The sequence below is a fragment of the Eutrigla gurnardus genome (genome assembly GCF_963514095.1).
Source record: "Eutrigla gurnardus genome assembly, chromosome: 7".
Classification (NCBI taxonomy): Eukaryota; Metazoa; Chordata; class Actinopteri; order Perciformes; family Triglidae; genus Eutrigla; species Eutrigla gurnardus.
The window spans coordinates 20,686,262-20,707,630 of NC_139921.1; the positions used below are offsets into that span (position 1 = coordinate 20,686,262).

At 43.7% G+C, this 21,369-nt stretch overlaps 2 protein-coding genes across 2 annotated transcripts; both read right to left on the reverse strand.

Annotated features, from left to right (window-relative positions):
* Positions 1-3,466: 3,466 nt before the first annotated feature.
* On the reverse strand, positions 3,467-14,022 carry e2f2 (E2F transcription factor 2). The gene is made up of 7 exons (XM_084012734.1): positions 13,239-14,022; positions 8,232-8,331; positions 7,407-7,626; positions 6,546-6,707; positions 6,318-6,432; positions 5,990-6,188; positions 3,467-5,502 (listed from the first exon to the last, which is right to left on the reverse strand). Exons 1-7 carry the CDS (start codon positions 13,512-13,514, stop codon positions 5,228-5,230), a joined length of 1,347 nt encoding a protein of 448 aa, XP_083868860.1. The 5' UTR covers positions 13,515-14,022; the 3' UTR covers positions 3,467-5,227.
* A 3,193-nt stretch (positions 14,023-17,215) lies between these two features.
* Positions 17,216-19,266, reverse strand: id3 (inhibitor of DNA binding 3). The gene is made up of 3 exons (XM_084013678.1): positions 18,826-19,266; positions 18,427-18,501; positions 17,216-18,016 (listed from the first exon to the last, which is right to left on the reverse strand). Exons 1-2 carry the CDS (start codon positions 19,123-19,125, stop codon positions 18,448-18,450), a joined length of 354 nt encoding a protein of 117 aa, XP_083869804.1. The 5' UTR covers positions 19,126-19,266; the 3' UTR covers positions 17,216-18,016; positions 18,427-18,447.
* Positions 19,267-21,369: the final 2,103 nt, after the last annotated feature.

A 21,369-nucleotide genomic window follows, 5' to 3' on the forward strand; every position in this document is an offset into this window, starting at 1 on the left:
TCCAGAGCTGAGCAACTGCCCTTTAATCAAGAGTCTGGGGGTATAACGCCCTCTTGGCAATCCCTTTGGGCTTTTAGGCTCCAAAGCTTCTCCCTCTTCCTTTTCATCTCATGAAAAGACATTTTTCATTGAGGGAGGATTTTCTGTGGACCCTCCCCTCTGACCTTCTGAAATCATCCGACAAGAGTGAATGAAAAGGAAGGAGCGCCTCAGAGAGGTGGAGGGGAAAAAATATGATAGTTGTGTATGGAACATAACTCCTGCATGCCTGGCATTGTCAAGCATGACAACTCAAAGAAAGAAAAAAGGTGTCTCATTGAACCTCGCCTCTGGGAGAGCAGTGATACAATACACTATGAAGTGCAGATGGGTGATTTAAGCGGCATCAAATTCAGTGGCTCGCCACATATTTGCCTACATAAGCTTTATAAAGGGGAAATTTGTCCCAGCTCTATAGGCAACTTGAGGTCATTTTAACCCCTGTGAAAAAAACGGACTCACTTTGTGGTGAAGGTTTTTTCTTTCTGTTCTCTGTAGCTACTTACTGTCACATGGGCAAAGAGCGCAGAATAGATGCCGTGTCTTTACTGCGTGAGCTCACAGTGGTGCTGTGTTTATATTCACCAAGATAGACAAACTTCTTTTTGTGTGTCTTTGCTTGGCAAATAACTCAGATGACGCCAACGTGCACGTGCACAGCATTCGATATCTGTGTCTCACACTCCCATACTCGAGCAGCTCCACGGGGGGAAAGCTGGGAAAACTCTCTTTAACCTTTTTGGTCATTAAGAAAAAATGTCCGCTCTTGTAAGGAAGTGTGGGCACGCGACAAACTTCAAACAATGCCGAGCCACATAAAAAGGTTTGCTGACCCAGTTTACCAGGGCCTCATTCACCCATTGTTTCTTTTGCATGTGTGAGATCATCAGCGAGGGGGAGAGAAGAAGACGCGCAGATGGAGCTCGCTTGTTGTATCTAGATGTCTATTATATGTGTGCAACATATGTGTTGCAGGCATTTTTTTTTTTTTTTTTGCATGGATGTCTGGGCTGATGTAATGCAGAGGCTCGCTGTGTCCCAACAATAGCCTCCTTCAGTTTCTTTGCGGCCCCTTGTAAAGAAGCAGAGCCTTTGTGCGCCTGCCAGCCTTCCAGCCTGGGTGCTATTGTAAAACCGAGCAAACTGGTTTGCTCAGCTAACATATAGTGGAGAACACAAGGACAGGGAGGGGGGGAGGAGGAGGAGAAATGGGGAATCGACAGAGGAAAATAAGTTTTGGAAGGTGGAGGGTGAGGAGGAGATGGGCCGTACAGTGAGGTGGAATGACAGAGGAAAGGAGATAGATAGAAACTTCATTGTCTGGAGTGACTTTCCCTCCTTGTCTCCACCCTTTTCCTTCCTAAACACCACACGCCTGTTCGTCGTCACGTCCTCAACACACACTCTCTCTCCCACCGCCGCTAATTGTGATTTCACTCTTTACTTCATCATCAACAAGTGCTCCCTTTCTTTTTTCCTCCACATCGTTTCTCGCTTCGGTTTTGAGGAAGTGAGGCACACCAAATGCAGCTTCTCTCTCTCTCTCTCTCTCTCTCTCTGACGCACACGAAGCAGCGGCAGCACAGAGGTCGTAGTGACATCTTCCAGTAAAGATTGCAGCTGCCAGGATTTCCTTGCTGTTTCCCAGCAGCCCAGATGCAGCACGAGGTCCTCCAACCTCCCCCCCCTGAAAAATCTCCCTCTCCACTGACTCAGCTCCGCTCGTCCTGCTATCAATTTACAACCTCTGTCGAGCCAGGAGACCCAGGCTTACCGTAAAATACCCCCTTTTCTGGTCGACATGGATGACTGAAAATGGGAGGACTGGAGAGCGAGAGAGAGAGAGAGGGGTCTGATTTATTGTTTGAAGCCGTCTCCCCCTGGAATAAGCATACGGAGTGTCTTGAACAAGCCGGGGCCCCTGCTGTCAACAATCTGCTTCAGGAACCTGCACAACTGCACTATGAAGAAGTAGTGGGGAATAACCCTACCACGAAAAGTGTTGTGACACTTTGTCTCGGCGTCAGTACAGCCGTGCATGTCCTGTGTGACATGGCAGCTGGCAACGTGCCGTACCTATCCAGCAACCACACCCTCAGACACCCTCATCGGCATGTTTGTCACGTCATCACGTCTTTTCCAGACGGGTTGCAGGTAGTCAAGCTCGTCTGTGATTCATAAATCGAAATGCAGTGTTGTGTTATAATCACAACAACGTCACAGTGTCATTCGAGACACTTACTAGGAAGTCTGACAACAACTTAAGAGTCATTGAATACCAGTAACTTCTATGTATCCATTAAATATACATTACTACATTAATAAACTCATTTTATACCCCTGGGATGAACAAAATGCAAAAAGTTAAAGTCCGATACAAACATCTACAGTCATATTGTGCACCAGAGTCAGTTCAAGACTTTCAGTAATGAACATAATGCTACCATTATGTGTCCCCCTCTAGCAGCCGTGGCCCTCAGCAATGACACGCAGCGTTTTGGCCTCAGGTTGTTGCTCATTGACGAGCCGCCGCTTGCCAGCACACAAAGAGGCCTTTTAGATTTTGCCAATTAAAGCGTTCACCTAATAATATTGACTCCTGCCTTGTTGTCACAGCAACTGGTCTCAAGGTGCAATGTGACGGGACAGAGGTGGCCTGCTGTTTAGATAGCACGTAAACCACACGGTCAAAGGCAACTTATGTGTCCGCGGTCGCCGACATTTATCATCTCTTGTTAAATACACAAGCTGTTGTGCACAACATCTGTTAATGGTCACTATGGCGCTAATAGACACCTGATGTTGGTTAAAGAGCAGAAACCTGTTGAATGAAAGATTTTCTTTGTGAGGGTTAAAACACAAGCTCAACTGTTTTTTTTAGTTGAGCTTGTTATATAGTCTATCTCCTTGCAAATGTCTTTCCCACCAGAACACATTAGCACAATTCCACAGTGACCCACTGACCTTTGACCTCTTGGGCGTCCGCTCCCTTTTGTGATCTCGTTTCCAAAGCAACCGACTCACAAAGAAAGATCAGTGTTTTTTGTCTACCTGTCTGAATGTGATTATAGCTCATTCACTGCGATTGTCACTCTATTCTCTCTCCTCTGGGAATGTCACATCTTATTAGGACCTCCACATCCCTGTATCTTCAGTGGCCCTGGCTGGTTTTAGACAGAAAATAGTCCAATTTACTACAGATTTTGAAAACAAAATCCCTTGTTAGTGAATTTACCAGACAGAGTCACATCAGATTAAGGAAGAGGCTTGGGGGGAGAAAAGGTATGCAGTGATGCATGATGGATGGTGCGTTGCCGGATGTATTTCCACTGCAGTGTTGTTGGAAGAAAAATGTGGGAATAACTACATTTCAACATTTTCTACAGGTTGCTGACATGACTTAAATGGAGCACAGTTCCAATTGTAAACCATGGCTTCAATATTTATTTAATAATTTCAAACAGACCACACAATATTACAAAATATTAAGTGCCGCATGTCATACAAAACAGTCGTGCCTTCTGTAAAAAGGTCTGTTCCGACTTTCAGAAAAAGTCAGAAAAAATAGGTATAAATACAAAACAAATTATGTACAAATACCAGAAAAATAACGATAATTGAAAATAAAATAATAAAGAAAACCCCTACAAATTCTGAATTTACATTCTCTAATCTACAATGTAAAAACTCGCACACAAACACACCACGACACCCGTTTCCCAAACTGTCACACGCACACAAACACACATTTTCAAGTTTTGTTAGGACAGGACAATTAGCTTATCTCTGCAGTGTAGAGGAAAGCCAAAAAAAAAAACAACAACAAGCATGAAACTGAAATTTCCAAATATCAAGAACGATTCGAAAAAAGGAAACAAAACAGATAAAAGTTGCAGCTGCTCTGACCTCGGGTGCACATCTTTGACATTCAAAAAGGGTTGCACCACTACATGTGACAAAGCATTCATGGGCTTGAAACTTGAACAGTAAAAGGTATAAATTCCTTCTTGTTTTCCGTTGCTGTTAAATCAACAGACTTCATCCATTTCTGAACAAGAAGAAAAAGCAAAATCGCTACTCTAATTAAACCTCAATTACATCAATTACCCCCCCCCCCCCCCCCCCCCCGTTCGACCACATCTGTAACCCAGATGCTGCATTTAATTTATTTTAAGTTATTTCCTCAGAAATACAACAGTAGTTTCACACTACTGAATCGAAATATCAAAATATCACTATTAAAATCAGCAAATGCGTATCAATAGAGGAGCACATTTGAAATAAAGCTGCCAAACCAGCAAGAGTGAGTGTTCTTGCCAAGTCGGAGATTGTATATGTTCACAAAGTTTGTAATATCAGTCATTAACTCTGGATCTGGGAGAAGCCGCCTTTCACAATTTGGCACACAATTCAGCACCAAACGGGTACGAGACCCGACATAAAGCTTAAGGCAGCCAAGAGAAAAACCTGATCCGACAGAAGCAACATGAGCTCCACATCAGTATTCATACGGTTCTGGGAAGCTGTAGATGCTTGTGGATCTACAAGGACCGGTATTATTCACAGCTTAAAATTTGGTCAGTGTTGAAGATAGACTCTTAAAAACACACCCTGTGTGAGGTTCTCGGTGGCGTTAACATACTCTCATCCAGTGATTGAGTCACATAAAGCTGCATGGCAGTTAAAGCTGATATAATACAAGGCTGCCCCCTACGGGCCAAAGAGTGGCACAAAATATTTACTTTGGAAAACGAGGAAGAAGCAAAAAAAAAATTCCTGAGTTATCACACTGTAAACACTGCCTGAAAGCCGAATGCAACGGATTGTGTTGCTGGGAATCTGATATGCACAAGACCTCCTGTGTCTGTAAGAGTTAATACACGTTTCATATTTGGAGCACGATCTGAAAATGTGACAGAAAATCCCAAAACATCCCTGCTTTTTTAAACAGCAATTCCTAATGGAGATTACACATCTGATCTGATCATTTTTCATGTACAAATGATTTTTTTTTTTACTTTGTTAAAATAAACAAAGGGGGTAACTCCTCCTTTGGAATCATTGACATTAAAACAGACGCAGTAAAAACAAAGAGTTATGGCTTTATAGTGTAATATTTCCTACCTCAAGGCATTCAATTTAACAATGCCCCCTCCCCTAATCTCCTCACAACTCCTTCACCTTCATCTCAGCTCTTCAACAGTTCACCAAGATCGTAGGTGTCGAAGAAATCGGACACTCCCTCGCTATCCTCCAGGCTCCACAGGTAATCGTCGTGGTCCAAAGGGGGAGAGAAACTGACAAAGGGGGTGTTGGGGTCTGGGGCGAATGAGGTGCAAGGGAGCTGGTCCTCCGTCATCTGGAGCAGGCTGGGGGGCAAACCCAGCAGACCCTCCACATCCAGCAGAGAGGAAGTGGAGACGGCAGCTGAGGAGGTGGCTGCAGCTGCTGCAGATATGTTGGCTGTAATTAAGAAAAAAAAAAGACAGAACATAAGTCTCTTGAATGTTAATGAAATGTGTAATTATTATCAATAGATTTAGCACTTTTTCATCCTTCTACAAGTTGTACTTGTAGTCGATGTCATCATTGTGATTTGCATTCCTTTTTATGACTTTCAGAATGTATCATAACATTTTATTGGACACATTGTTTTAATTTCTTCCTTCTTATTTTAGTATTTTCAATCTAATCTTTATTGGTTTGGCACTTTAAACTGCAACTTCTCCAACTTCTCTTTATTATATCAATAAAGAGGTAATGCTTAACCAGGTATTACAGTCATGGAAAGCTGGTGATTATGTCTAAGCCTATGGCATCTAAAATGTTGGACCGAAAATACTTTCACACTCCTCAACGAGAGGGGTCCGCAGAGTCTGCCCAGGGGATTCAACTCTGTGGGGTCGAGGACAATCCGACTGTACATGACCCGACAGAAAGCCCAGCTTACATTCTGCAGGCTCCTCTTTGATGCTGTAGCTTGGTGGCGCCATCGAGGCGGCAGTTGGAGGGCCTAGGGGCAGAGGGAACTCCTGTTTCGGGGTGACAGCGCTTTTGACTGGACTTGCATCTTCAAGACCTTCCTCTGGACACAGGTAGACTTCAATGGGGCCGTTCTTACTCTTTAAATAGATCTGTAATGACCCCTGCTGCAAGTCGAAAGGGGAAAAAAGATCATTTTTAAATAAAAATATACAGTAAAACGCTCATAGTTTCATTGAATGTATCGTTTCCGTCTTTAGGAGAGTTTCTGTTTGCTTAAATATGTGTTTTCTTACCGCTGCCGTGTCCGGCACCTCCAGTTTGGTGTCAGCGGGGGCCTTGACCGCAATGACCGTCTGATCTCGAAGGCTGCCGATGGAGCGGATGTCCTGATAGGTCACATAGCCCAACGTACAGTGTGTGGTCAAGGGTGATAACGGCAGCAGGAATGAAGTGGACAGATTGCATATGTAACCGGACTCCACAGAATGATGCACACTCGCACGCCGAGATGTAAAGGATATCTTTTATTGTCTTCGTATTCAGTGAGCTGTTTGAGCTGCGCCGTACTGGAGTGGATCAGTTCATCCAGAGACCGCTCTACTCTCTCCAGGTCTCCGAGCTCCTTCCTCAGAGCGCAAGCCTTTTCTCCTCCACCAGCACCACCCTCAAATACATCTCCAACCCTAAATAAAAAAAATAAAAAAATAAAAACATGTGATCATCTGATTCCAGCAAGAACTGTGATGTCATTACAACTCAAAAGCAAAGAAACACAATGTAATAGGTAGAAAGTAGCCCGCATGGTTCAGTGGAGGTTCAGTTGGGGACAATGCCTCCAAACAGCCACTAGAGGGCAGATAACGTCAGTGTGAGCAGGAATAATGACATTGAGTTGTAGCCACTCAACAGATATTCAACAAACCTTTTGAAATTGATTTTCATGATTCACTCAATGGTCAGTTTAACTGGTAGGTGATGGTGTTGTACTGGATTTGAAAATCTCTTACATCTTGTTTATATATTCTTATTCTATATCTTAAAATTTAAGTCGCAGTCTCAAAGAATTGGGTGTATTTTTACTACCGCCTGGAGTCGCCTTGAGGGAACCTCTGATCACTTCTAAACATGAGAAGCGCCTGTTATTCTGCAATTCACAGAGAGTAAATATGTTTGGCAGTTGGCTTGGAACATATCAAAGGACTTGTCTGAGCAGTTTTGAGAGAAGCAAATAAACTGTATCTGTGTTGAGAGAAGTGTTTATCGGATGAACTGTGGTCGACAACCACAAAGAAAAAATGTTTTGGGCGTCACTCTCGTGTCTGGAACTCCCACCAAGAATCGAATGTTGGTAAAAAAAAAGCTAACGTTGCACTGGTACTTACAACCACTGGATGTTGTTCTTGGACTTCTTTCGGATGAGCTGGACTCCCTCCAGGACATTGGTGATGTCATAGATACGCCTCTTCTGGACCTCCAGGACCTCAGTGGCCCAGTTCAGGTCAAGAACTCCATCAGGAGACTCTGCGATCAGACCCACAAACTTCTTCGTCAGCAGGCCCAAGGAGGTGTCGTAACGTGTCCGCTCCCCTGGAGACTTTGGAGCTGAGAGCAAAGACGCAGACGGTTAGACATAAGAGATCCGGATCAAGAGACAAAGATATGTAGATATTTAACTGAAAATATAAGCTACCACAGCTGGGTCTCCTCCCAAGAACTCAACAGGTGTGAGAAGATAAACATGCTAAAAAAGGTGCAATGTTTTTAAAAAATGTTTTCATTGTTATTGGTTTAATAATTAGCCTTTTTTACCCCACAACTATACAACTCCGTCCACTCACCTGATCTGCATTCTTTGCGCAACTTCCTAAGACGTATCTCTTTGTACATACAGTATATTTATGCTCTTTTTCATAATTAAATTGGATACTTCTGTTGACCAAATTCTACGATAGGGCTGGGTGATATGGAGAAAATCACATATCATATATGGATATGGTAAGTTAACAAGTTACCTACTTATATTACCCGGCCTTATCCTGCTTAAGTTATAACTGTGTGGATCCTGCTCCCCGTGGATGCAGGGCCACTCTTTTGTTTCTCCTTTTTTGTACTGTGAACTTGATTTGACTTGAATAGAAGAACTATATTAGACTTCATTCTTTTTCTCATCTATCCATCCTGATCTGTGTTTTAGTAGATGTACTCACTCCTTGGACTTGGTATCCTTGCTGCGATGCTGCCTTTGCCTTTTGGTGTGCGGAACTCTGGCAGGTAAAGAGGGTCCTCTAGATCCAGCTTCCTTTTAGCCTAGAGAAGCCAAGAGAGTATATTGTACATTAGTCAAAATGAAATATAAGCGAGTTTCTTATAGCTGCAGCATTCACAATGACATAATCATTCTGTCATAAGAATATACAGAGTGAATATATATGTTCCCCATCTGAGTTCTTTCCTGTGGCCTGCTGGAAACAAGCATTCATCCTACTTGACAAGTTAAAACCATGAGAAAGAAGTGTGTAGGGCACGTCCCGCCAAGTGGTGAAACAATGCTGGTAAAAGTGCTAAATGGGGGGTTGTTGAAAGTGTTGTAAATGTGCCAACAGCCCCCAAGTGCAGGAACAAAGCACCCCCGTCACACTTCAAGAGGGGGCGGTCTTGTGCGTGGTCATGGGGGTGGATAGAGAAACGAGGCCATCGTCTCTCAACCCCACTACCTGCAAAATGTGAGGAAATCCCTGGAATCAGTCCCCTTTCCTCCACAGCCAGGCGTTACCGAGGGTGCTGGGTAATTTGCCAGATCTTCTCAAGACCTCAGTCATCTATGATCATGTCCCCTTCTTATCCTTTCAACTTTCCTTCATACGCTTTCAAAAATACTTGGCAACAGTATTCCCTTGTTGTCACCACGGCGATTTTTGCCAACAGGTTTAGGCAACTGACTTTTCCAGAGACGGGAGGGGGGGTGTGGGGGGGTCCTGAATTGACTTTACCACGTGTGGATGCGCCTGTGTGAATGAGGGGGGGATAGTGAAAGCTGCTATTGTCCCAGTGTGCCTCCCTGACACGTCCACCTGTTGACTGGTGACATCTGGGGCGTCACAGCAAGTGTACGAGCTGCTGGCGACTTCATTATTACTGAGAAATACATCGGTCAGGGCAGTGGCCCGGCTACAAACTTGTGACATGCTTAAGCATTTATTTGTTGGGATTAAAAGCTGTGTTTTTGCTGGCTCGGTGGCCTGACAGGAGCGGCCAGACACCAGGGGTCACATGGAGGAACAAGATAGCGGTGGTAGAGTGTCAACAAGCAGTCGGTGACAGCTGTAGTTAAAACAGAGAGGGGATCTGTCTGGTTTTACTGGATTGTCCGATTCCTTCAGGCCCAGGATAAGAAATGCACAAAAAGAGCAGCCTTGACAAAATAAGGTCAACTTTTATGGCCTAAATGTGCAAATAAAGTCACACTGTGTCTACATTTCTCAGGCTTGTAGTTTGAGAGTTGCAACCCAAGCATGCTGACATGTCGTAAGAGGGGAACCAACGGTTTCGCCCTGCAGCTGTATGGGTGAGGGTGGGGGCTTGGGTGCTCCTTTTTTTTCGGCATGAGGGATTTCTCTGGTGAGTCAACTGTATTACGCAAACACAGTTTCATGTGGTGGAAAGATGAGCTGTTGTCTTTCAACTACTAGGCAAGCTGGACATTATGTGCCCAGCAATTTTCGTAGTCGGGGGTATGTTATCGATTTAAACTCAAGTTCCTGTGTGGTTGCCGTGCAGCAAGCCACCGTTTAGGCCGACTGCTGTGAGAGGAAATGGGAAAGGCCCGAGCCAAACACACTCCCATTAGCTCTTTATCTCCAAGCCTCGCCTGCTCAGTTACACCCAAAGAACCACACGTGGCTCCTTCTGTGTGCTCCGCATTCTTTGGACGACTCCTGCCGCTGCCGTGGTGAAATCTCCACCGCGGCGTTTCACACACACACAAAGTCACAGTCACGTGAAGGACTTCTGCAGTCCTCTGTGCAAACCAACAGACCTGGTCTGTCCGGCTGCATGGGAAACAGATTCCATCCAAGCCGATGGCGGATGGTTACAGTATGCCTGCGGACATCTACTCCTCTGCACACAAAACCCCTCGACCACCACACCCATGAGTGAAAAGCAATGCCTGCATTGAGGATGCAAGTGTCAACGTGGCTCCCGAGGTGAAAGAAAGGGTGGATCTGCCCATTTGGGTTGGTGGTGGAGAGAGAGAGGGGGAGCAGACTGCTTTGAAATGCAAAACTTCCCCCCATTGAGGACATCGTGCTTCAGGGCCAGAGGGTGGTCTGGGGCCGGGGTAAAACAAGGTGAATGAGAGGCAGACAGAGAGGTAGATACTGGGTGAGTGCATAAAGTTGGCCAGTGTCACACCCGGGTGTCATCACAGTCTGAATGGGGGCTCACCAGAGGGGAACCATGAAGAACCACATGGGGATTCTAGGCGACACTAGTAGTTATAAGAAAGAGGAGTAAAGTCATTCATAAAGATGTCATTGCTGATGCAGCTTTTGCAGATTGCAGACATTCCATGTAAATCTGGGGACACACATGTGACATAAGCAGGGAATAAGTGGGCCATTGTTCCCGGTGGACATTATGCCGATGCGTCTTGTTGCCATTTGGCTTTAGTAAAAAGGTCACCTTTAGTAAAAAAGGTCACCAGTTTGCTTTGAAGACGAGATTTTGATTCGAAAGTGGCGGAGAGGGCTTCCCTGGACTTTGTAGGGAGGCATGAACCCTGTAACACATTTACATGCCTATCATTTCGAAAAGGAAACTAAAATGACACATTATTATCAGGAGTCTACACACCCTGGTTTAAAGTCACATGATAATCACCGATGCGTCTCTTTTTACTGCAGTCGGGATGATTAATAAGTGAAGACAAGATCTTCATTCAGTCAAACGTTAACTTTTTCTCAGGGTTTTTGACAGCAAGCAACCCACGAGTGAGCGTTCAAGCGTGGGATTATGCAGCATGATTGTTGTCTAGATTTGTTTGTACTTCAAGGGGACTCATGCTTTTTATGCTGAGCCAAGCATCCTTGTTACAGCTTTTTAAAAAAGAAGACAGTGGTTGTTGTGTTGTTGTTTAAGTTGAAGGAAGTGAGCTGTACAGAAAGAAGCAACACTTCCTGTAAACATGACAGAACAAGCTACAAAGCTGCTGTGTCAGCAAGCCCATGAAGAGGACACCGTAGTCACTACTATTGAACTTTAAACATAAATCATAATAATGGCATCTTTGCAGCTATTGTTGCGTTATGTACCATTAATGTAAAAGTGACAACCGAAAGCAGAGAATTTAATTTTTGCAGCATTTGGGTCATAAAATACTGCGCATGCAGCCGTCGGTAATTTAGAAAATGATGTTCATGTCAGAGACGAGAATGCCCTCAGAAGAAAAGCATCAAAACAAGTGTTCTTAAGTAAAAAAAAATAAGAATAAAAAGGAGGTCACTTAAATGTTTTGAGGCAGGGTAGAAGGAATGAAAGTGTTTGAAGACCAATGGGATAACTAGGCTGTTATCTTTTATTTGTTTAGGGCAGGGACTAGATACACGTTGAGCCTCGTCGCCTACTCATGGCGTTATTTGTTTGCAAGAAAAAAAATGTACGTTACGTATTGAAATGTGCCGAGGAAGTTTCATGACCGTGGGACTTTTGAAACACGCTCTGCTATTTCAAAAGTGCATCGGCCCTTTCCCACTTCAACAGAGATTTCCTGCGTCCTCTGTGATCATGTGCAATAACTAAGAACACTTGATTTTCTTCAAATTAAAACAAGGGTTAACGACAGCAAATAGTAGACAACATTGTCAGTGAGAAAACACACTCAGCACCCTGGCTCCCTATCAGCAACATGTGCCCATATGAGGATTATTGCATGGTTACGATGTGCGTATTAAACCCCATCACCCCGCATCCAAGACACTCTACATTAGCCCGGGCCAGTTATGGACCAACAATCTGTCACATGAACTGGTCTTAATGCTGGATTAAAAAAAAAAAAGGGGAAATACACATTTCCCTGTCACTGAACAAAATGGGGAATTCTAGACACGTGACGTACGAATCCGAGAATACATACAGACTATAACTGTAATCAAGTTCACCTTGGCATATGATAAGCCAGGTGGTAGCCTATTTCTCACTTTACTTATGTCCGGCTTATCCTCTCGACAGGCCTATTAGTGAGCACAGGCTCAAAGGGCAGGGGGTTAACATGAGATTTGGAGACCCTGGCCTGTAACCCCTTTAGCTCTGCTGCAGTTCATCAACTCTAAAAAAGACTGCCGGGCCAGCAGGATGGAAAACAAAACAGACCATATAAGAAAAAACAAAAAGCAGGTGTGATCCAATCCTCTCAGATTATAGAGCCTCTCAAATAATCCTTCAACAATAGGAAGCCTACGGTTTGCCACACCAACAGGAATAGCACAATATATTCACCAAATCACATTTCAGCGTGTCAAAGAGCTCTTTTTCCCCACCGGTCGTCCAGCTCTGACCTCTGACCTCCACCTCCTTCCCACAGTGACGTGAACAGGTTTACGTCCTGTGTCGCCTCGATGACAGTTGCAGTCGGACCAGCTGTTATACGGGTGTAACCACACAAAAAAGGAAACCTGTCCAAATGCAACTAATGACTCTGGACTTTTTTTTTTTTAGTTCCCAAGGGTTAACAGAACAGTAAAACGCTGTGTTTACATTAATGTCTGCCACCGGCCTAGTCATTGTTTGACCGTGTAAAAGCTGCCCCTCTCCCAGCCACTGTGGAAGCCACTCATCCTTCCTTTTCACAAGCCAGGGGCCCCAAACACTCTCCAAACACTATCAACTATACCCACCCTCCCAAAAAAACACGTTTATACACACACACACACACCGTCTGGTCTTGTCTAGCTACAGCTGGACTGCGGTGGGGGGGGGGGGGGGGGGGGGGAAGACGTCACACTCAACATGGCAGGCAAAAGGGGACAGACAGCATTCACACGCAGTCACAGAGGCTCCTCTGTGGCTTATCACGTCAAAACATATTTGAACGTGCCCCCGAACGCTGCTCCACACGCATACCAATGGAAATCACCAAGCATTTCGCCCACATGACCCACATATTGTTACTGGACACACACTTTGTGCAGGCCCGTGGTGTGCGCTTGATTCCTTACCGGCATCCGCCCGGAGGATGATCTGATGGGTTTAGCCTCTGGCCCGTGGGGGGTTGAATACAGGCTGTTGGCTCTTTGTTCGGCCGCGGCGGTGTTGCAGATCTGGGTGAAGTAGCCGGCCGGTACCGTGCTCATCGGCGGGCTGGACAGTCCGGTGCTGAAGAACTCGGTCTTCACCGCTCCGCTGGGCAAAACCCTCATCTTCTGCTGGGGGCAAGGCAGCCCCACTACCGGCCGACCCGACGCCGGAGAGACGCCTTTAGGCATCCGCATCATTTTTCCCTGAGTAAACTAAATTTAACCGGATTGGTCAAGCTGGAAGCTAATCACACACACACACACAACGCTGCTAAATCGCCCCCCTTGTTACTATACGTTGCTGCTGCTGTTGTGTGTTTCGTATGAACATACGTGTCAAACCGGCCAGTATAATAACAAAATGAGTCAATAGCAACTGAAATCAACCTATCGCATTCAAGACTGCGTGGAAGAGACGTATTTCCTTAAATATCCGCCAGTAAACACAGCTAGACTCGTCCGTGTTTTTGTTATCCTTTGTCCGGTAACAAGAGTGCGGAGGTAACTTGCTCTACAAGTTACGAAAAAGAAACTGCCGGTTAAATAAATAATCTACTTAAGACATATCGTATTTTAAAGTCCGGTACCACAAGGAGTTCAGCTCTCATTGAGATCAAGGTTCCACCGCGAGATTTTGAGATTTATTGTGACTCCCTCTTGATGCGGAATCCGACCCGGTCTGTGACTCCTGTCCGTCCACCTCCGAGCTCCGCTCTCCATACAACAGGACAAGAGCAGGAGAAGAACGGCTTCTCTTTTTTTTTTACCGCCAAACTTCGTCCCGCGAAATTCAGATCTCCCGCGGTTAGAACCCGCCTGTGATTGGCTGACGGCACGTTCGGCTTGTCATATTTGCATAAAACAGTTGTAGACGGATAGGGCTGGTATTCTTAAAGAGACAGTAGCACAATTTCGGGACATAATGTTCCACAAGGCTTTGTAGCTGGAGACAATGGCCACTTAGTATTTTGAATTGAACGAGACAAGTCCTTATAATCAGACAATATAATAAGAGTTGTAACTAACACACTTTTTAGTGGATATCAATGGCCATGATAAGCAACAATTAACGCACATATTGCATAAGCTTCCTTTCAAATATGGATAATTACATATATATATATGTCATGTGCAGATCAATTTTAAATTCCTGTTTTAAAATTAAAAAAATAACTTAATATTAATTTGAAATATGTCTGAAACCTAATCTTGAATCTAATCATGAGTTAGGTCTAGCCTCAGGGAAGAAGTGGAGCAACCAGATACAGTGCATGCATTTTTCAAATAGTGTGGAACTGTTATCTTTATGTTACTTTGGAAACATTCCCATTTAAATTAAAGGGGGCTTTTGGATAATAAATCATACAAAAAAATATTATTATACATCATTTCTACATAAAAGAACAATCTCATTGTGCATGGGAACCATAGACAAACTTGCTAAAAGCGTATTGTGGACTGGTTGATGCAAGGTGTCACTGGGGATGGTTTGTAGATGATAATTGGATTCATTCAGCACCACTCTTGCTTATTGGCTCAGAGGAGATATTGAAAGAAAACAACCCCTCCCCCACCCATAGCTACCAGACCCAAGCCATATGACTTGACCCCCATTGGCTAAGGCAGAGCGGACTCCCATCCAAAGAAATCACTATTGTCATGCCTCCATTTAGTTTAAAATCATTGAACTATATTAATTTTCTGAATGCAAGATAACGTAGATGCTCAATAAAGCCCAGAATGACTTCATATACAATATGGATCATGGGTGAGGGGGGAAAAACATACTCATTGTTTACTTATTACAATGGATAAGATCATTCTTAATGGTCTGGTGGTTGAGACATTTTCCTTGAATATCACATGATATTGCAACATTTAACAGATGTCAGAGACAAAAAATACCAGCAGAATTTCCTCTTTTTACAAAATGTAGTACAACTCATTCGAGGTGATGCATCGCCAACAGTCATATGATAGAATATAGATAGAATTTGCACATAAAATGACCTGACTAAAGGTCATATGGGAATCCAATAGTGCAAAACATTTCCTGATTAAAGTCCACAAAATACCACTAGGGGCTCACCGACTGCCAGACAAACATAAACATAAACAGCAATGACAATGGGCTTCTGACATATTCCGAAATTTGTTCATGACACAAAACAAAATGTACTCAGTAATCTGTTTTGTATCAAACTGATCTGGATTTGTTGCAAGGTCAAAGGGTTGCATTTATGTATCAAAGCAGCATTTGACCTGCAGGAGTTCATTTTCAGATCCAAAGCAACAAGCTGCTCCTGTGGTCACAGCGAGTACTTACAATCCTGAGATGTGCGACTCAACACTCCCATCTTGTGGTGTGAACTGGTATCTGTTCTTCAGTACTGAAGCCTAAAGCATTGTTTCTGGTTTATCTTCTAACTGGTTCTCTGGATCTTTCAATTAAAAGGACACCATTGGTTAAAATATCCAATAGATTCTAACTAAAATGAATGAAGCAGATACAATATCATGAACAGGGGTCTAACGCAGTCTAACAGAATTATGCCCTTTGTTGTTGAATTAAATGAGCTTAGATTCAACTGTATTGTCATTGCATACTGAGACAATGGAATGCAGTTTAGAATCTTACCAGAAAGGCAAAAAGCAGTAAAACACAGGGCAATGCACATACTGTATGCATTGTGCTAATATATAGATATTATTAAAAAATAATATACAGTAAGTGACATGAATATGCTTGATTGAACTTGTACAGGAAGAAGCCCAAATACATAGTGCAAGAGTAAAATTGTGAATAATATAGTAGTATAAATATGAATACGCTATTGGTGACAGTATGGTTTAAAGTTTAAGTTTAAATGTAAAGGCTGTAAGAACATATATAGTTCAGGTAAGTGTATATACAGTTGTAAGTTAACAATTCACACAGTTCAACGCTCCTTCAGCAGTTGGAGAGATACATTAATAAATCATTTTTTTAAACAAGTTCACAAATTAGTTATTTATTGCAAAGCGACGTGGAATTAAATGCAATCTCTATAATATTCATACCATGTCTGAAGTGCTCCCTTAGCTTTAAAATTCTGTGTCAATAACACATTTTTACCACTAGATGGAGTAGCAACCTCATTATTCGCAGCATGAAGGTGAAAACTGGGTCGCTTGTACACTTCTTCCAACATATTAGAGATTGAGATTGTTTTGTTTCGTGTCTTTTTTAAAAGTTTGGTTAAAAAAAATCCCAACAAGATTCTTTATTGTTGCTGGAGATCCAGGTGAGGCACTGGTCGTATGTGCCAACATGTAACGCCTGCAATTCCAAATGACCCCACAAGGTGGAGTGGTTTGCTCAGCTTTTCAGACAAGCCATTCATTTAGCAAACTGCCCATGTATCATTAAACAGTCAATACATTACATGAGAGAAGCTTCTACTCTCACATCATAGGCCTGTAAAAGGTATTGCATAAGTGTTCATAGATTTGAATACATGCTACATTACAGGTGATGCTCCTCATCCTCAAAGGTCAAGACAACACATTTAACACATGCTGATCTGGCGTCATGAACGTTCAGTGCCTTTGAGATTCATGAATGATCGGAATGGTTGTTTTCTCACCACGCAACATCCTCTCTTCTTACACCATTTCGGAAATTCAACTACGTATAACTGGTGGGAACTCATTCTTTGGAAAATTAGAAGTACTTACAGGAAACTCCCTTCGTTTGATTTCCAACCACTCGACCTCAAGATGAGCACATCCTGTTTTATCAGCATTATATTGTCATCCAGAGTTGAAAAGTCATGTCAGTGTTACCTTTATTTTCCGAAACAACATATCTAGCATTCGTACTTATTCGTTATTCCACAAATACCATAAAGGCCAAACGGTTTCAATTATTATTTTTTTTATTTAATTACATAAGAACATACATACAACATACATACAAAGCAAACTTTATAATAAAGAGTTTATGAAACTCACCGCACATTTTTGTCTGTAGAAATAACACATCCCTACAAACATTTACAATTAACTCTAGTATAGAGTTCTGATTATACCTAAGGAAACCCAAACTCCCATTCAGAAAAAAAACAACCAAATTGACTCACATCCATACATATCCACAGCAGATATGTACACATTCGTATGAAGTTGTAACAGTCTCCGGATCATTAAAAAAAAATCAGATTAGAGGGGGGCGGTGAAATAATACAGGAATAATGATGTGAGACGATGTGAGACTTGGTGTGGAAAGGGGTTCAGGTTGCGTGTGGAGTTCGACCCACATTACGTTGTTTTGGAATGTAACACACATTTAAAAAAAAAAGGAAAATAAAACAACAATGTACCAATGTTTCTACTTCTACCTATAGGGGATCCCAGGTTGTTTTTTTGGAGAAGGGCATACAAAGCCGGTCACTTTCAATTTTCAATCCGGGCTTCTGCTTTGGTGTGTTGATTTGTCTGTCCACGGGCCAAAGAATGAGTCTCTGTTTTCTTGCTCATGCACCACCGTTGATCCCCACTCATCTAGGAAACAGTCCACTTTTTTCTGTCTTTTCTTCTTTTTAAACCCTCCACTTCCCTCCTCCTCCTCCTTCTTCTTCTCTCCCAAATACCTATCCCACCCTTTCTGCCCCTCTTGTCCTCTTGCCCGGAGTGAAGTGGAGACATGTGTTTCCCTGCACCTGCATGGAGAGAAAGGAAGAAAAGTGAAGTCAGATCTCTCCCTCTCGCCCTCCCTCCCTCCCCTCCCTGCAGAGGAGAGCAGACAGACTGGCGCCTAGCATGGAACTTTCATTAACCCCAGGCAGATAGCAATGAATCCGCTACACATTCACTGGCCTGTCTAATTGGCAACCGTGGTTAATGCGGAGGGCAAGGAGACCTTCGCCTCCACAATGCCCACACTATTCTCACTGCTATTAAAAGATTTATTCTACAGTTATTTCATTTTTTCAAAGTCAAGACAACACACTGGTGGAATTCTATACGAGTGGCCCCCAGACGAAGGAGTTCCCTTCGCGCATTAATCTTGTGATTGCAGTAACTCACGGGGAGACATTAGGAGAGGGATTGTTAAGCAATAAATACATACCGTGATCTGCCATCCTCGTCCTTAATGGCACAACCGCCCTTCCTCTTTGGAGAAATTGCGAGCGAGGTCGGCAGTCTGAATGGGGAGCAACAAGAAGCAGTGTTAGGAGGCTGACAAGCACTTTAGTCGGATCGCATGGAAACAAGAATAACTGCGGGGGTGTAAACATGTTTGCCACATAATCAGAGAACAAGCATCTGTTATCACGAGTCGGGAATAATAGTGCAAAAAAAATGTGTTGCAAAGTGAACTTTCCAAAAATCCAGATTGATTGATTTAAATTAAACGAGGCTATTATCTTTGGTAAATCAATACAGTCGTGTCAGCGTCTGGTGGTGTTAAAGGAAAAGCATCGGTCCACCCCCCCTCCACCGTTTTGCATCCCCATTCTCTACTGACCTTTATCGATAAGACCATCTCCGGCGTGGCCGTGTCCTCCGCCTCCAACGCGATCTGCAGGTCGAAGATGTAGTCGATGACGTGCTGCAGGATCTCCACCTGGCTGACCGACTTGTTCTGCGGGATGCTCGGCACCAGCTCCTTCAGCTTGGAGTAGCAGTCGTTCATGTCGCACAGGGCGCCCACCGGCTCCTCCAGGCACGAGTGTTTACTCCGACTGATGGCGAGACTCTGCTCCGAAATGCAGCACACGGCCTTGTAGCAGCTCCTCATCGAGCGGACGGGACTGATGGCTTTCATGACGAGAAACAGAAACTAAAAATAAAAACACACACCGACGTGATTCGTCTTGAGGTTGAAGTAGAAGCGACGTTGTCGTGTGTTTTTCTTCCTCGCGTGGACTTCCTGTATCGTCCTCCTGAAAAGCTACAGTGCTCCGACGGCGAAGTACATTTAGGTCTTTATACGCTGCGCGCCCCGCGGACGGCCCCTTTTTCGCATCGCGCTCTGATTGGCCAGTGTGAAGAGCAAGCTCGTTCTGATTGGCTGGTATCACCTTGTGGAAGGGTTTGGAAAGAATGAGGAAATTAGGGGCTGGGATGCCTGAAGGGGATTGTCAATCAATTAGTCACCTCTTCCAGGTGGTGCTGCTCATTTGAAATAGAAAAGAAACATCTCAGCATCACAAGTTTCTAATGATCTAGTTAAAAGGGGGATGTTTTTAGTTCACAACTAGCTTACTGAACTCTCTATAGGAGCATTTCTAGATATGTATCACAGTTTTTACCTCACATTTAGACAGTTACAATTCCAGACAAATACTCCTGAAAAAGAGATACACGTGAAAGCTTACGGTGTCCTATTTGTATTGATTATTGTAAATCCTTCATGGAAATGTGCTTTATGTCTGAGAGTTAATACCTTGAAAAAACTTTTACATGTTTACAATCAAACAGAATATATTCAAAACTATAGACAGTTATTGTAATAGCTAATTATCTGTATAAGTATTCAATCAGTGTAGGGTATGTGCTTGGACACACTACTTCAAAAATAAAATAGTTGACAATAGGATATTTATATAATATAGGTAAAAGGTCAGTGGAAGGCCAGCCTATTTTCTACATTAGTAAAATAGCTAAAAAAGTGTTATTGTGATGATCAATCATTGAATGGGGGTTCATTGATTTATGTTTTGGTAGCTTACAGTCCTTCACTTATAGCCCTATTGTATTTAGTCAACAATGGTTCAAACTTGCACAAACATATTAACTGTGCGCTTCATCCATCCAGCCACTTACTGCCAACATCGAACCCTCTTTTGGGTGAAACTGTTTTCACAAAAATACATTTCAATAGTTCCAAATGTTACTCAGTTCTAGTTTACATCAAAGCGCGTCCCGTTCTGCTCCTATTTGGGTCTTATTTTCCCCTTTTCTCACAATCCTGTTTTGTGGAGGAATGCAGGCCTGAGCCAGCTGTGTGTCCTATCCCGGCCCAGCTGTGTTGATCTAACGCGCCAGTCCCAGACATGCTGGCGCCAGCCTCCCGACGTCATCCATTCACCCCGACGCGCACTCCCCTCTTTGGCAGACGGCCCGCCCTCCCCCGTCTACCACCAGAGGGGAGAGCAGCGGAGGCGCTCGGAGATCCGATTGGACGAGCGAGTCCGTCACTCACGGACACGGATCGACGGTCCACCTCCACCCCCCACCCCCCTCCTCCAGTCTGCAGTTGCACTCCGGGAAAGTTGGAGGAAAACCTCTCCAAATACTCCGTAATTGTGTAATGATGAATGCGCCAACATGGCCTGGAGACGAATGCCTTTATTCAAAGTGACAGGAAAACAGTCGACATGCGATCATTATTAAAGCCTGGACAAAGTCTAACTTTACACTGTCCAGTCGTTTTCAGTGTACAGTAGTCACAAAGTGCTTAGCCTTAGCCGTGTGTTCGCCAGACATGTTGCAACCACTGTCTCACCATCTGAGATCCGAGGAACTATCAATTTTAGGTTAAATGGTAGGCAATTATCATATTTTGTTGTTGTCAAATTGTGATATGCTTCCTCACACGCAACAACAAGCGGGTGGAATAAAACACACTGTTTTAGGATGACGAGGAATCAGAAGCACATTACGCTTCTCCCTTATTTTCGGGCACATTTGTGCCTAAATGCGCACGGCTGGAGATATCCTCCCCATTATGCAGAGGTTTAACAGATGTTCAAGGCACTGCTTTCCTCCTGGCAATCACCCCCCCCCCCCCCCCCCCACCCCCTCCTCCTCGTGACCCTGCATGACGAGTCACTCAGCAGCCTCACTTTTAGAGCGAGCCACAAAATTGAACCGTGAGACAGGACTTCAGCCCAGTGCTATTTTAGAGATATATTGTGTGAGCGGCGCGCAATATCCAAACAAGACTTTGACCTCAAATATTTTTTTTTCTTAAACATGTCAAGGGGGAGTCGAATATTTCACTACATTTCCCAGGTCTGGTGGGAAAAGTAGAACTTGCTTTAGCCAAACTGAATGGCGAAATAGA